This window comes from Chiloscyllium plagiosum, unplaced genomic scaffold, assembly GCF_037043375.1.
Source record: "Chiloscyllium plagiosum isolate Xiang-an unplaced genomic scaffold, Cpla_swu_hap1 HiC_scaffold_50, whole genome shotgun sequence".
Lineage (NCBI taxonomy): Eukaryota > Metazoa > Chordata > Chondrichthyes > Orectolobiformes > Hemiscylliidae > Chiloscyllium > Chiloscyllium plagiosum.
In genome coordinates this window covers 52920214-52937333 of record NW_028270188.1, presented here as the reverse complement: position 1 = coordinate 52937333, position 17120 = coordinate 52920214, and the positions used below count along the sequence as shown (strand labels likewise).

General features: G+C 58.3%; 1 protein-coding gene across 2 annotated transcripts in view; it reads right to left on the bottom strand.

Annotated features, from left to right (window-relative positions):
* Nucleotides 1-17120, bottom strand: part of hax1 (HCLS1 associated protein X-1) — a 46433-nt gene that overhangs the window by 17950 nt on the left and 11363 nt on the right. For both annotated transcript variants that reach the window (XM_087985003.1, XM_087985004.1), the window contains exon 4: nucleotides 15245-15299. In XM_087985003.1, coding sequence (XP_087841129.1) covers nucleotides 15245-15299 — 55 coding nt within the window. The remainder of the gene's footprint in view (nucleotides 1-15244; nucleotides 15300-17120) is intronic.

Here is a 17120-nt window from a genome sequence, read left to right as displayed (position 1 = left end):
GTGGTGACGGAGATACAGACAGGGTGTAGGGGCTGGAGGTGGTGACGGAGATACAGACAGGGTGTAGGGGCTGGAGGTGGTGACGGAGATACAGACAGGGTGTAGGGGCTGGAGGTGGTGACGGAGATACAGACAGGGTGTAGGGGCAGGAGGTGGTGACGGAGATACAGACAGGGTGTAGGGACAGGAGGGGGTGACGGAGATACAGACAGGGTGTAGGGACAGGAGGTGGTGACGGTGATACAGACAGGGTGTAGGGGCTGGAGGTGGTGACGGAGATACAGACAGGGTGTAGGGGCTGGAGGTGGTGACGGAGATACAGACAGGGTGTAGGGACAGGAGGTGGTGACGGAGATACAGACAGGGTGTAGGGGCTGGAGGTGGTGACGGAGATACAGACAGGGTGTAGGGGCAGAAGGTGGTGACGGAGATACAGACAGGGTGTAGGGACAGGAGGGGGTGACGGAGATACAGACAGGGTGTAGGGGCTGGAGGTGGTGACGGAGATACAGACAGGGTGTAGGGACAGGAGGTGGTGACGGAGATACAGACAGGGTGTAGGGGCTGGAGGTGGTGACGGAGATACAGACAGGGTGTAGGGACAGGAGGTGGTGACGGAGATACAGACAGGGTGTAGGGACAGGAGGTGGTGACGGAGATACAGACAGGGTGTAGGGACAGGAGGTGGTGACGGTGATACAGACTGGGTGTAGGGACAGGAGGTGGTGACAGAGATACAGACAGAGTGTAGGGGCAGGAGGTGGTGACGGAGATACAGACAGGGTGTAGGGGCTGGAGGTGGTGACGGAGATACAGACAGGGTGTAGGGGCAGGAGGTGGTGACGGAGATACAGACAGGGTGTAGGGACAGGAGGTGGTGACGGAGATACAGACAGGGTGTAGGGGCTGGAGGGGGTGACGGAGATACAGACAGGGTGTAGGGACAGGAGGTGGTGACGGAGATACAGACAGGGTGTAGGGACAGGAGGGGGTGACGGTGATACAGACAGGGTGTAGGGACAGGAGGTGGTGACGGAGATACAGACAGAGTGTAGGGACAGGAGGTGGTGACGGAGATACAGACAGGGTGTAGGGGCTGGAGGTGGTGACGGAGATACAGACAGGGTGTAGGGGCAGGAGGTGGTGACGGAGATACAGACAGGGTGTAGGGACAGGAGGTGGTGACGGAGATACAGACAGGGTGTAGGGACAGGAGGTGGTGACGGAGATACAGACAGAGTGTAGGGACAGGAGGTGGTGACGGAGATACAGACAGGGTGTAGGGACAGGAGGTGGTGACGGAGATACAGACAGGGTGTAGGGGCAGGAGGTGGTGACGGAGATACAGACAGGGTGTAGGGACAGGAGGTGGTGACGGAGATACAGACAGAGTGTAGGGGCAGGAGGTGGTGACGGAGATACAGACAGGGTGTAGGGGCAGGAGGGGGTGACGGAGATACAGACAGGGTGTAGGGGCTGGAGGGGGTGACGGAGATACAGACAGGGTGTAGGGACAGGAGGTGGTGACGGAGATACAGACAGGGTGTAGGGACAGGAGGTGGTGACGGTGATACAGACAGGGTGTAGGGACAGGAGGTGGTGACGGAGATACAGACAGGGTGTAGGGACAGGAGGTGGTGACAGAGATACAGACAGAGTGTAGGGGCAGGAGGTGGTGACGGAGATACAGACAGGGTGTAGGGACAGGAGGTGGTGACGGAGATACAGACAGGGTGTAGGGACAGGAGGTGGTGACGGAGATACAGACAGAGTGTAGGGACAGGAGGTGGTGACGGAGATACAGACAGGGTGTAGGGGCAGGAGGTGGTGACGGAGATACAGACAGGGTGTAGGGGCAGGAGGGGGTGACGGAGATACAGACAGGGTGTAGGGGCAGGAGGGGGTGACGGAGATACAGACAGGGTGTAGGGGCAGGAGGTGGTGACGGAGATACAGACAGGGTGTAGGGGCAGGAGGGGGTGACGGAGATACAGACAGGGTGTAGGGGCTGGAGGTGGTGACGGAGATACAGACAGGGTGTAGGGGCTGGAGGTGGTGACGGAGATACAGACAGGGTGTAGGGGCAGGAGGTGGTGACGGAGATACAGACAGGGTGTAGGGACAGGAGCGGGTGACGGAGATACAGACAGGGTGTAGGGACAGGAGGTGGTGACGGAGATACAGACAGGGTGTAGGGACAGGAGGTGGTGACGGAGATACAGACAGGGTGTAGGGACAGGAGGTGGTGACGGTGATACAGACAGGGTGTAGGGGCTGGAGGTGGTGACGGAGATACAGACAGGGTGTAGGGGCTGGAGGTGGTGACGGAGATACAGACAGGGTGTAGGGGCAGGAGGTGGTGACGGTGATACAGACAGGGTGTAGGGGCTGGAGGTGGTGACGGAGATACAGACAGGGTGTAGGGACAGGAGGTGGTGACGGAGATACAGACAGGGTGTAGGGACAGGAGGTGGTGACGGAGAGACAGACAGGGTGTAGGGGCAGGAGGTGGTGACGGTGATACAGACAGGGTGTAGAGGCTGGAGGTGGTGACGGAGATACAGACAGGGTGTAGGGACAGGAGGTGGTGACGGAGAGACAGACAGGGTGTAGGGGCAGGAGGTGGTGACGGAGATACAGACAGGGTGTAGGGACAGGAGGTGGTGACGGAGATACAGACAGGGTGTAGGGACAGGAGGTGGTGACGGAGATACAGACAGGGTGTAGGGACAGGAGGTGGTGACGGAGATACAGACAGGGTGTAGGGGCTGGAGGTGGTGACGGAGATACAGACAGGGTGTAGGGGCTGGAGGGGGTGAAGGAGATACAGACAGGGTGTAGGGGCAGGAGGTGGTGACGGAGATACAGACAGGGTGTAGGGGCTGGAGGGGGTGAAGCAGATACAGACAGGGTGTAGGGACAGGAGGTGGTGACGGAGATACAGACAGGGTGTAGGGGCTGGAGGTGGTGACGGAGATACAGACAGGGTGTAGGGACAGGAGGTGGTGACGGAGATACAGACAGGGTGTAGGGACAGGAGGTGGTGACGGAGATACAGACAGGGTGTAGGGACAGGAGGTGGTGACGGTGATACAGACAGGGTGTAGGGACAGGAGGTGGTGACGGAGATACAGACAGGGTGTAGGGACAGGAGGTGGTGACGGAGATACAGACAGGGTGTAGAGGCTGGAGGTGGTGACGGAGATACAGACAGGGTGTAGGGACAGGAGGTGGTGACGGAGATACAGACAGGGTGTAGGGACAGGAGGTGGTGACAGAGATACAGACAGGGTGTAGGGACAGGAGGTGGTGACGGAGATACAGACAGGGTGTAGGGGCTGGAGGTGGGGACGGAGATACAGACAGGGTGTAGTGACAGGAGGGGGTGACGGAGATACAGACAGGGTGTAGGGACAGGAGGTGGTGACGGAGATACAGACAGGGTGTAGGGGCAGGAGGTGGTGACGGAGATACAGACAGGGTGTAGGGGCAGGAGGTGGTGACGGAGATACAGACAGGGTGTAGGGACAGGAGGTGGTGACGGAGATACAGACAGGGTGTAGGGACAGGAGGTGGTGACGGAGATACAGACAGGGTGTAGGGACAGGAGGTGGTGACGGAGATACAGACAGGGTGTAGGGGCTGGAGGGGGTGACGGAGATACAGACAGGGTGTAGGGGCTGGAGGTGGTGACGGAGATACAGACAGGGTGTAGGGGCAGGAGTTGGTGACGGTGATACAGACAGGGTGTAGGGACAGGAGGTGGTGACGGAGATACAGACAGGGTGTAGGGACAGGAGGTGGTGAAGGAGATACAGACAGGGTGTAGGGGCAGGAGGTGGTGACGGAGATACAGACAGGGTGTAGGGACAGGAGGTGGTGACGGAGATACAGACAGGGTGTAGGGGCTGGAGGTGGTGACGGAGATACAGACAGGGTGTAGGGACAGGAGGTGGTGACGGTGATACAGACAGGGTGTAGGGGCTGGAGGTGGTGACGGAGATACAGACAGGGTGTAGAGGCAGGAGGTGGTGACGGAGATACAGACAGGGTGTAGGGACAGGAGGTGGTGACGGAGATACAGACAGGGTGTAGGGACAGGAGGTGGTGACGGTGATACAGACAGGGTGTAGGGGCAGGAGGTGGTGACGGAGATACAGACAGGGTGTAGGGACAGGAGGTGGTGACGGTGATACAGACAGGGTGTAGGGGCAGGAGGTGGTGACGGAGATACAGACAGGATGTAGGGACAGGAGGTGGTGACGGTGATACAGACACGGTGTAGGGACAGGAGGTGGTGACGGAGATACAGACAGGGTGTAGGGACAGGAGGTGGTGACGGAGATACAGACAGGGTGTAGGGACAGGAGGTGGTGACGGAGATACAGACAGGGTGTAGGGACAGGAGGTGGTGACGGTGATACAGACAGGGTGTAGGGGCAGGAGGTGGTGACGGAGATACAGACAGGGTGTAGGGACAGGAGGTGGTGACGGTGATACAGACAGGGTGTAGGGACAGGAGGTGGTGACGGAGATACAGACAGGGTGTAGAGGCAGGAGGTGGTGACGGAGATACAGACAGGGTGTAGGGACAGGAGGTGGTGACGGAGATACAGACAGGGTGTAGGGACAGGAGGTGGTGACGGAGATACAGACAGGGTGTAGGGACAGGAGGGGGTGACGGAGATACAGACAGGGTGTAGGGACAGGAGGTGGTGACGGAGATACAGACAGGGTGTAGAGGCAGGAGGTGGTGACGGAGATACAGACAGGGTGTAGGGGCTGGAGGTGGTGACGGAGATACAGACAGGGTGTAGGGGCTGGAGGGGGTGACGGAGATACAGACAGGGTGTAGGGACAGGAGGTGGTGACGGTGATACAGACAGGGTGTAGGGACAGGAGGTGGTGACGGTGATACAGACAGGGTGTAGGGGCTGGAGGGGGTGACGGAGATACAGACAGGGTGTAGGGACAGGAGGTGGTGACGGTGATACAGACAGGGTGTAGAGGCTGGAGGTGGTGACGGAGATACAGACAGGGTGTAGGGACAGGAGGTGGTGACGGTGATACAGACAGGGTGTAGGGACAGGAGGTGGTGACGGAGATACAGACAGGGTGTAGAGGCTGGAGGTGGTGACGGTGATACAGACAGGGTGTAGGGACAGGAGGTGGTGACGGAGATACAGACAGGGTGTAGGGGCAGGGGGTGGTGACGGAGATACAGACAGGGTGTAGGGGCTGGAGGGGGTGACGGAGATACAGACAGGGTGTAGAGGCTGGAGGTGGTGACGGAGATACAGACAGGGTGTCGGGGCTGGAGGTGGTGACGGAGATACAGACAGGGTGTAGGGGCTGGAGGTGGTGACGGAGATACAGACAGGGTGTAGGGGCAGGAGGTGGTGACGGAGATACAGACAGGGTGTAGGGACAGGAGGTGGTGACGGAGATACAGACAGGGTGTAGGGGCTGGAGGTGGTGACGGAGATACAGACAGGATGTAGGGACAGGAGGTGGTGACGGTGATACAGACAGGGTGTAGGGGCTGGAGGGGGTGACGGAGATACAGACAGGGTGTAGGGACAGGAGGTGGTGATGGAGATACAGACAGGGTGTAGGGACAGGAGGGGGTGACGGAGATACAGACAGGGTGTAGGGGCTGGAGGGGGTGACGGAGATACAGACAGGGTGTAGGGGCTGGTGGGGGTGACGGAGATACAGACAGGGTGTAGAGGCTGGAGGGGGTGACGGAGATACAGACAGGGTGTAGGGGCTGGTGGGGGTGACGGAGATACAGACAGGGTGTAGAGGCTGGAGGGGGTGACGGAGATACAGACAGGGTGTAGGGGCTGGTGGGGGTGACGGAGATACAGACAGGGTGTAGGGGCTGGTGGGGGTGACGGAGATACAGACAGGGTGTAGAGGCTGGAGGGGGTGACGGAGATACAGACAGGGTGTAGAGGCTGGAGGGGGTGACGGAGATACAGACAGGGTGTAGAGGCTGGAGGGGGTGACGGAGATACAGACAGGGTGTAGGGGCTGGAGGGGGTGACGGAGATACAGACAGGGTGTAGGGGCTGGAGGTGGTGACGGAGATACAGACAGGGTGTAGGGGCAGGAGGTGGTGACGGAGATACAGACAGGGTGTAGGGGCAGGAGGTGGTGACGGAGATACAGACAGGGTGTAGGGGCTGGAGGTGGTGACGGAGATACAGACAGGGTGTAGGGGCAGGAGGTGGTGACGGAGATACAGACAGGGTGTAGGGACAGGAGGTGGTGACGGAGATACAGACAGGGTGTAGGGGCTGGAGGTGGTGACGGAGATACAGACAGGGTGTAGGGGCTGGAGGTGGTGACGGAGATACAGACAGGGTGTAGAGGCTGGAGGTGGTGACGGAGATACAGACAGGGTGTAGAGGCAGGAGGTGGTGACGGAGATACAGACAGGGTGTAGGGGCTGGAGGGGGTGACGGAGATACAGACAGGGTGTAGGGACAGGAGGTGGTGACGGAGATACAGACAGGGTGTAGAGGCTGGAGGTGGTGACGGAGATACAGACAGGGTGTAGGGACAGGAGGTGGTGACGGAGATACAGACAGGGTGTAGGGACAGGAGGTGGTGACGGAGATACAGACAGGGTGTAGGGACAGGAGGTGGTGACGGAGATACAGACAGGGTGTAGGGACAGGAGGTGGTGACGGAGATACAGACAGGGTGTAGGGGCTGGAGGTGGTGACGGAGATACAGACAGGGTGTAGAGGCTGGAGGGGGTGACGGAGATACAGACAGGGTGTAGGGGCTGGAGGTGGTGACGGAGATACAGACAGGGTGTAGAGGCTGGAGGTGGTGACGGAGATACAGACAGGGTGTAGAGGCAGGAGGTGGTGACGGAGATACAGACAGGGTGTAGGGACAGGAGGTGGTGACGGAGATACAGACAGGGTGTAGAGGCTGGAGGTGGTGACGGAGATACAGGCAGGGTGTAGGGACAGGAGGTGGTGACGGAGATACAGACAGGGTGTAGAGGCTGGAGGGGGTGACGGAGATACAGACAGGGTGTAGGGGCTGGAGGTGGTGACGGAGATACAGACAGGGTGTAGGGACAGGAGGTGGTGACGGAGATACAGACAGGGTGTAGAGGCTGGAGGGGGTGACGGAGATACAGACAGGGTGTAGGGGCAGGAGGTGGTGACGGAGATACAGACAGGGTTTAGTGGCTGGAGGGGGTGACGGAGATACAGACAGGGTGTAGGGGCTGGAGGTGGTGACGGAGATACAGACAGGGTGTAGAGGCTGGAGGGGGTGACGGAGATACAGACAGGGTGTAGAGGCTGGAGGGGGTGACGGAGATACAGACAGGGTGTAGGGGCAGGAGGCGGTGACGGAGATACAGACAGGGTGTAGGGACAGGAGGTGGTGACGGAGATACAGACAGGGTGTAGGGACAGGAGGTGGTGACGGAGATACAGACAGGGTGTAGGGGCTGGAGGTGGTGACGGAGATACAGACAGGGTGTAGGGACAGGAGGGGGTGACGGTGATACAGACAGGGTGTAGGGGCTGGAGGTGGTGACGGAGATACAGACAGGGTGTAGGGGCTGGAGGTGGTGACGGAGATACAGACAGGGTGTAGGGGCAGGAGGTGGTGACGGAGATACAGACAGGGTGTAGGGACAGGAGGGGGTGACGGTGATACAGACAGGGTGTAGGGGCTGGAGGTGGTGACGGAGATACAGACAGGGTGTAGGGGCAGGAGGTGGTGACGGAGATACAGACAGGGTGTAGGGACAGGAGGTGGTGACGGAGATACAGACAGGGTGTAGGGGCAGGAGGTGGTGACGGAGATACAGACAGGGTGTAGGGGCAGGAGGTGGTGACGGAGATACAGACAGGGTGTAGGGGCTGGAGGTGGTGACGGAGATACAGACAGGGTGTAGGGGCTGGGGGTGGTGACGGAGATACAGACAGGGTGTAGGGACAGGAGGTGGTGACGGAGATACAGACAGGGTGTAGGGACAGGAGGTGGTGACGGAGATACAGACAGGGTGTAGGGGCAGGAGGTGGTGACGGAGATACAGACAGGGTGTAGGGACAGGAGGTGGTGACGGTGATACAGACAGGGTGTAGGGGCTGGAGGTGGTGACGGTGATACAGACAGGGTGTAGGGGCAGGAGGTGGTGACGGAGATACAGACAGGGTGTAGGGACAGGAGGTGGTGACGGAGATACAGACAGGGTGTAGAGGCTGGAGGTGGTGACGGAGATACAGACAGGGTGTAGGGACAGGAGGTGGTGACGGAGATACAGACAGGGTGTAGGGGCTGGGGGTGGTGACGGAGATACAGACAGGGTGTAGGGACAGGAGGTGGTGACGGAGATACAGACAGGGTGTAGGGACAGGAGGTGGTGACGGAGATACAGACAGGGTGTAGGGGCTGGAGGTGGTGACGGAGATACAGACAGGGTGTAGGGGCTGGGGGTGGTGACGGAGATACAGACAGGGTGTAGGGACAGGAGGTGGTGACGGAGATACAGACAGGGTGTAGGGACAGGAGGTGGTGACGGAGATACAGACAGGGTGTAGGGGCAGGAGGTGGTGACGGAGATACAGACAGGGTGTAGGGACAGGAGGTGGTGACGGAGATACAGACAGGGTGTAGGGACAGGAGGTGGTGACGGTGATACAGACAGGGTGTAGGGACAGGAGGTGGTGACGGAGATACAGACAGGGTGTAGGGACAGGAGGTGGTGACGGAGATACAGACAGAGTGTAGGGGCTGGAGGGGGTGACGGAGATACAGACAGGGTGTAGGGACAGGAGGTGGTGACGGAGATACAGACAGGGTGTAGGGGCTGGAGGTGGTGACCGAGATACAGACAGGGTGTAGGGGCTGGAGGTGGTGACGGTGATACAGACAGGACGTAGGGACAGGAGGTGGTGACGGTGATACAGACAGGGTGTAGAGGCTGGAGGTGGTGACGGAGATACAGACAGGGTGTAGGGGCAGGAGGTGGTGACGGAGATACAGACAGGGTGTAGGGGCAGGAGGTGGTGACGGAGATACAGACAGGGTGTCGGGGCTGGAGGTGGTGACGGAGATACAGACAGGGTGTAGGGGCTGGAGGTGGTGACGGAGATACAGACAGGGTGTAGGGACAGGAGGTGGTGACGGAGATACAGACAGGGTGTAGGGACTGGAGGTGGTGACGGAGATACAGACAGGGTGTAGGGGCTGGAGGTGGTGACGGAGATACAGACAGGGTGTAGGGACAGGAGGTGGTGACGGAGATACAGACAGGGTGTAGGGGCTGGAGGTGGTGACGGAGATACAGACAGGGTGTAGGGACAGGAGGTGGTGACGGAGATACAGACAGGGTGTAGGGACAGGAGGTGGTGACGGAGATACAGACAGGGTGTAGGGACAGGAGGTGGTGACGGAGATACAGACAGGGTGTAGGGACAGGAGGTGGTGACGGAGATACAGACAGGGTGTAGGGGCAGGAGGTGGTGACGGAGATACAGACAGGGTGTAGGGACAGGAGGTGGTGACGGAGATACAGACAGGGTGTAGGGACAGGAGGTGGTGACGGAGATACAGACAGGGTGTAGGGGCTGGAGGTGGTGACGGAGATACAGACAGGGTGTAGGGACAGGAGGTGGTGACGGAGATACAGACAGGGTGTAGGGACAGGAGGTGGTGACGGAGATACAGACAGGGTGTAGGGACAGGAGGTGGTGACGGAGATACAGACAGGGTGTAGGGGCTGGAGGTGGTGACGGAGATACAGACAGGGTGTAGGGGCTGGAGGTGGTGACGGAGATACAGACAGGGTGTAGGGGCAGGAGGTGGTGACGGAGATACAGACAGGGTGTAGGGACAGGAGGTGGTGACGGAGATACAGACAGGGTGTAGGGACAGGAGGTGGTGACGGAGATACAGACAGGGTGTAGGGACAGGAGGTGGTGACGGAGATACAGACAGGGTGTAGGGGCTGGAGGTGGTGACGGAGATACAGACAGGGTGGAGGGGCTGGAGGTGGTGACGGAGATACAGACAGGGTGTAGGGACAGGAGCGGGTGACGGAGATACAGACAGGGTGTAGGGACAGGAGGTGGTGACGGTGATACAGACAGGGTGTAGGGACAGGAGGTGGTGACGGAGATACAGACAGGGTGTAGGGGCTGGAGGTGGTGACGGAGATACAGACAGGGTGGAGGGGCTGGAGGTGGTGACGGAGATACAGACAGGGTGTAGGGACAGGAGCGGGTGACGGAGATACAGACAGGGTGTAGGGACAGGAGGTGGTGACGGAGATACAGACAGGGTGTAGGGGCAGGAGGTGGTGACGGAGATACAGACAGGGTGTAGGGGCAGGAGGTGGTGACGGAGATACAGACAGGGTGTAGGGACAGGAGGTGGTGACGGAGATACAGACAGGGTGTAGGGGCAGGAGGTGGTGACGGAGATACAGACAGGGTGTAGGGGCTGGAGGTGGTGACGGAGATACAGACAGGGTGTAGGGACAGGAGGTGGTGACGGTGATACAGACAGGGTGTAGGGACAGGAGGTGGTGACGGAGATACAGACAGGGTGTAGGGACTGGAGGTGGTGACGGAGATACAGACAGGGTGTAGGGGCAGGAGGTGGTGACGGAGATACAGACAGGGTGTAGGGACTGGAGGTGGGGACGGAGATACAGACAGGGTGTAGGGGCTGGAGGGGGTGACGGAGATACAGACAGGGTGTAGGGGCAGGAGGTGGTGACGGAGATACAGACAGGGTGTAGGGACAGGAGGTGGTGACGGTGATACAGACAGGGTATAGGGGCTGGAGGGGGTGACGGAGATACAGACAGGGTGTAGGGGCAGGAGGTGGTGACGGAGATACAGACAGGGTGTAGGGACAGGAGGTGGTGACGGAGATACAGACAGGGTGTAGGGACAGGAGGTGGTGACGGAGATACAGACAGGGTGTAGGGGCTGGAGGTGGTGACGGTGATACAGACAGGGTGTAGGGGCTGGAGGTGGTGACGGTGATACAGACAGGGTATAGGGGCTGGAGGGGGTGACGGAGATACAGACAGGGTGTAGGGACAGGAGGTGGTGACGGAGATACAGACAGGGTGTAGGGGCAGGAGGGGGTGACGGAGATACAGACAGGGTGTAGGGGCAGGAGGGGGTGACGGAGATACAGACAGGGTGTAGGGGCTGAAGGGGGTGACGGAGATACAGACAGGGTGTAGGGACAGGAGGGGGTGACGGAGATACAGACAGGGTGTAGGGACAGGAGGTGGTGACGGAGATACAGACAGGGTGTAGGGGCTGGAGGTGGTGACGGAGATACAGACAGGGTGTAGGGGCAGGAGGTGGTGACGGAGATACAGACAGGGTGTAGAGGCAGGAGGTGGTGACGGAGATACAGACAGGGTGTAGGGACAGGAGGTGGTGACGGAGATACAGACAGGGTGTAGAGGCTGGAGGTGGTGACGGTGATACAGACAGGGTGTAGGGACAGGAGGTGGTGACGGAGATACAGACAGGGTGTAGGGACAGGAGGTGGTGACGGTGATACAGACAGGGTGTAGGGGCTGGAGGTGGTGACGGAGATACAGACAGGGTGTCGGGACAGGAGGTGGTGACGGAGATACAGACAGGGTGTAGGGGCAGGAGGTGGTGACGGAGATACAGACAGGGTGTAGGGACAGGAGGTGGTGACGGAGATACAGACAGGGTGTAGGGGCTGGAGGTGGTGACGGAGATACAGACAGGGTGTAGGGGCAGGAGGTGGTGACGGAGATACAGACAGGGTGTAGGGACAGGAGGTGGTGACGGTAATACAGACAGGGTGTAGGGGCTGGAGGTGGTGACGGAGATACAGACAGGGTGTAGGGACTGGAGGTGGTGACGGAGATACAGACAGGGTGTAGGGACAGGAGGTGGTGACGGTGATACAGACAGGGTGTAGGGACAGGAGGTGGTGACGGAGATACAGACAGGGTGTAGGGGCTGGAGGTGGTGACGGAGATACAGACAGGGTGTAGGGACAGGAGGTGGTGACGGAGATACAGACAGGGTGTAGGGGCAGGAGGTGGTGACGGAGATACAGACAGGGTGTAGGGACAGGAGGTGGTGACGGAGATACAGACAGGGTGTAGGGACAGGAGGTGGTGACGGAGATACAGACAGGGTGTAGGGGCTGGAGGTGGTGACGGTGATACAGACAGGGTGTAGGGACAGGAGGTGGTGACGGAGATACAGACAGGGTGTAGGGGCTGGAGGGGGTGACGGAGATACAGACAGGGTGTAGGGGCTGGAGGTGGTGACGGAGATACAGACAGGGTGTAGGGGCTGGAGGTGGTGACGGAGATACAGACAGGGTGTAGGGACAGGAGGTGGTGACGGTAATACAGACAGGGTGTAGGGGCTGGAGGTGGTGACGGAGATACAGACAGGGTGTAGGGACAGGAGGTGGTGACGGAGATACAGACAGGGTGTAGGGACAGGAGGTGGTGACGGAGATACAGACAGGGTGTAGGGACAGGAGGTGGTGACGGTGATACAGACAGGGTGTAGGGGCAGGAGGTGGTGACGGAGATACAGACAGGGTGTAGGGGCTGGAGGTGGTGACGGAGATACAGACAGGGTGTAGGGGCTGGAGGTGGTGACGGAGATACAGACAGGGTGTAGGGGCTGGAGGTGGTGACGGAGATACAGACAGGGTGTAGGGGCAGGAGGTGGTGACGGAGATACAGACAGGGTGTAGGGGCTGGAGGTGGTGACGGAGATACAGACAGGGTGTAGGGGCAGGAGGTGGTGACGGAGATACAGACAGGGTGTAGGGACAGGAGGTGGTGACGGTGATACAGACAGGGTGTAGGGACAGGAGGTGGTGACGGAGATACAGACAGGGTGTAGAGGCAGGAGGTGGTGACGGAGATACAGACAGGGTGTAGGGACAGGAGGTGGTGACGGAGATACAGACAGGGTGTAGGGGCAGGAGGTGGTGACGGAGATACAGACAGGGTGTAGGGGCTGGAGGTGGTGACGGAGATACAGACAGGGTGTAGGGGCAGGAGGTGGTGACGGAGATACAGACAGGGTGTAGGGGCAGGAGGTGGTGACGGAGATACAGACAGGGTGTAGGGGCTGGAGGTGGTGACGGAGATACAGACAGGGTGTAGGGGCAGGAGGTGGTGACGGAGATACAGACAGGGTGTAGGGGCAGGAGGTGGTGACGGAGATACAGACAGGGTGTAGGGACAGGAGGTGGTGACGGAGATACAGACAGGGTGTAGGGACAGGAGGTGGTGACGGAGATACAGACAGGGTGTAGGGGCAGGAGGTGGTGACGGAGATACAGACAGGGTGTAGGGGCTGGAGGTGGTGACGGAGATACAGACAGGGTGTAGGGACAGGAGGTGGTGACGGTGATACAGACAGGGTGTAGGGACAGGAGGTGGTGACGGTGATACAGACAGGGTGTAGGGACAGGAGGTGGTGACGGTGATACAGACAGGGTGTAGGGACAGGAGGTGGTGACGGAGATACAGACAGGGTGTAGAGGCTGGAGGTGGTGACGGAGATACAGACAGGGTGTAGGGGCTGGAGGTGGTGACGGAGATACAGACAGGGTGTAGGGGCTGGAGGGGGTGACGGAGATACAGACAGGGTGTAGGGGCTGGAGGTGGTGACGGAGATACAGACAGGGTGTAGGGGCTGGAGGGGGTGACGGAGATACAGACAGGGTGTAGGGACAGGAGGGGGTGACGGAGATACAGACAGGGTGTAGGGGCTGGAGGTGGTGACGGAGATACAGACAGGGTGTAGGGACAGGAGGGGGTGACGGAGATACAGACAGGGTGTAGGGGCTGGAGGTGGTGACGGAGATACAGACAGGGTGTAGGGGCTGGAGGGGGTGACGGAGATACAGACAGGGTGTAGGGACAGGAGGTGGTGACGGAGATACAGACAGGGTGTAGGGACAGGAGGTGGTGACGGAGATACAGACAGGGTGTAGGGGCTGGAGGGGGTGACGGAGATACAGACAGGACGTAGGGACAGGAGGTGGTGACGGAGATACAGACAGGGTGTAGGGGCTGGAGGTGGTGACGGAGATACAGACAGGGTGTAGGGGCAGGAGGTGGTGACGGAGATACAGACAGGGTGTAGGGACAGGAGGTGGTGACGGAGATACAGACAGGGTGTAGGGGCTGGAGGTGGTGACGGTGATACAGACAGGGTGTAGGGACAGGAGGTGGTGACGGAGATACAGACAGGGTGTAGGGACAGGAGGTGGTGACGGTGATACAGACAGGGTGTAGGGACAGGAGGTGGTGACGGAGATACAGACAGGGTGTAGGGACTGGAGGTGGTGACGGAGATACAGACAGGGTGTAGGGGCTGGAGGGGGTGACGGAGATACAGACAGGACGTAGGGACAGGAGGTGGTGACGGAGATACAGACAGGGTGTAGGGGCTGGAGGTGGTGACGGAGATACAGACAGGGTGTAGGGACAGGAGGTGGTGACGGAGATACAGACAGGGTGTAGGGACAGGAGGTGGTGACGGAGATACAGACAGGGTGTAGGGACAGGAGGTGGTGACGGTGATACAGACAGGGTGTAGGGACAGGAGGTGGTGACGGAGATACAGACAGGGTGTAGGGGCTGGAGGTGGTGACGGAGATACAGACAGGGTGTAGGGACAGGAGGTGGTGACGGAGATACAGACAGGGTGTAGGGACAGGAGGTGGTGACGGAGATACAGACAGGGTGTAGGGACAGGAGGTGGTGACGGTGATACAGACAGGGTGTAGGGGCTGGAGGTGGTGACGGTGATACAGACAGGGTGTAGGGACAGGAGGTGGTGACGGAGATACAGACAGGGTGTAGGGGCTGGAGGGGGTGACGGAGATACAGACAGGGTGTAGGGACAGGAGGTGGTGACGGAGATACAGACAGGGTGTAGGGGCTGGAGGTGGTGACAGGGACAAGGTGGGAGTCATTGGTATTACAGACAACAGGAATAGGGAGGTCGATTTGGAAACAAAGTCGAAAATGATAAAAAAGAACCAACCTGCACTGAACCAGGAAACAATTCAGTGAAAGCACCGTATGGTAGGATGCAGTGAGCTGCGTTTGAGATGAGCTGAGATATTCCAAGCCCATCCATGGCCAACACATGGACACATGTAGCCCCCATTTTGCCAGACCCTGGCAGCTCCGCCCTGCACGCCCACCGCCACTCACCATTGTCCTCTTTTGCTGACTCCTCTCGTCTAGACGACTCCCACATCTCCTCAAACTGCAAAACAAAGTGAGCGTGGTGAGCTGAGACTCTCCCTCCCTCCGAAAAACAACCAGGGAACCTCCCCACGTAACCCCTGACCTCTTCAGCACAGCTCACCCGGTCCATCCATCATGTTCCTAATGCCAGCAGCTGGGCCTAACCCAGAGGGTACCTACAGAGACACCATCTCCTCAGGGTCACACACGCACTGACATTCTTATAGACAAGGGCTCAGTACGCAGAGGTGGCCAGTCAAATATTCACCATATAAAAAGTCTTATCCGAACTGTACAGGGCTTGGCAGACTAAACTCAAGAGTCAGAGCTGTGCAGCATAGAAAAAGACCCTTCAGCCCAACCCGTCCATGCTGACCAGATATCCTAACCTAATCTAGTCCCATTTGCCAGCATTTGGCCCATATCCCTCTAAACCCTTCCTATTCATGTCCCCATCCAGATGCCTTTTAAATGCGGTCATTGTACCAGCCTCCACCACTTCACTCACAAGCACAACCCTCTGCGTGAAAACGCTGCCCCTCAGGTCCCTTTTATATCTTTCCCCTCTCACCCTAAACCTATGTCCCTCTAGTTCTGGAGTCACCCACCCCAGGGGGAAAAGATTTGTCAATCCACCCTATCCATGCCCCTCATGATTTTATAATCTACTATAAGGTCACCCCTCAGCCTCCGACGCTTCAGGGAAACCAGCCCCAGCCTATTCAACCTCTCCCTATAGCTCAAACCCTCCAACTGCAGCAACATCCTTGTAAATGTTTCCGTGAAAGCTCAAAGGGTTCAAACGCCCATCTTACAGGAGGCAGACTAGAATTGCACACAATATTCCAAAAGTGGCCTAACCAACGTGCTGTACCGTGTCCAGTTTTACTCCCCTTTCAGGGAGTTGGAGAGAAGGTTGAGAGGTGACTTAATTGAGACATACAAGATAATCAGAGGGTTAGATAGGGTGGACAGGGAGAGCCTTTTTCCTTGGATGGTGATGGCTAACACGAGGGGACATAGCTTTCAATTGAGAGGTGATCGATACAGGAAAGATGTTAGAGGTAGTTTCTTTATTCGGAGAGCAGTAAGGGTGAGGAAGACACTGCCTGCAACTGTAGTAGACCCGCCAACTTTAAGGGCATTTAAAATGCTCATTGGATAGACGTATGGATGAGAGTGGAAAGTGCAGGTTTAGATGGGCTTCGGATTGGTTCCACAGGTCAGCATCACTTTGTGGGCCAAAGGGCCTGTACTGCACTGGAATGTTCTCGGGGACACACTGCCATTGGAGGCAGTTCACAGAAACTCTGATCACAATTCGGTCGTGGGTGTGGACGTCGTAGGGTGGGGTCAGGATCTTTCATCTGCTCCTAGCGGCCCTCGCAAAGGGAGGATAGACCATGTTAAACTGTCCCATTGTGCCCAGGGATGTGCAGGTTAGGGTGGATTGGCCATGCTAAATTGCCCCATAGTGCCCAGGGATGTGCAGGTTAGGGTGGATTGGCCATGCTAAATTGTCCCATAGTCCCAGGGATGTGCAGGTTAGGGTGGATTGGCCATGGGAAATTGTCCCATAGTCCCAGGGATGTGCAGGTTAGGGTGGATTGGCCATGGGAAATTGTCCCATAGTGTCCAGGAATGTGCAGGTTAGGGTGGATTGGCCATGCTAAATTGTCCCATCGTGCCCAGGGATGTGCAGGTTAGGGTGGATTGGCCATGCTAAATTGTCCCATAGTGCCCAGGGATGTGCAGGTTAGGGTGGATTGGCCATGCTAAATTGTCCTGTAGTGCCCAGGGATGTGCAGGTTAGGGTGGGTTGGCCATGCTAAATTGTCCC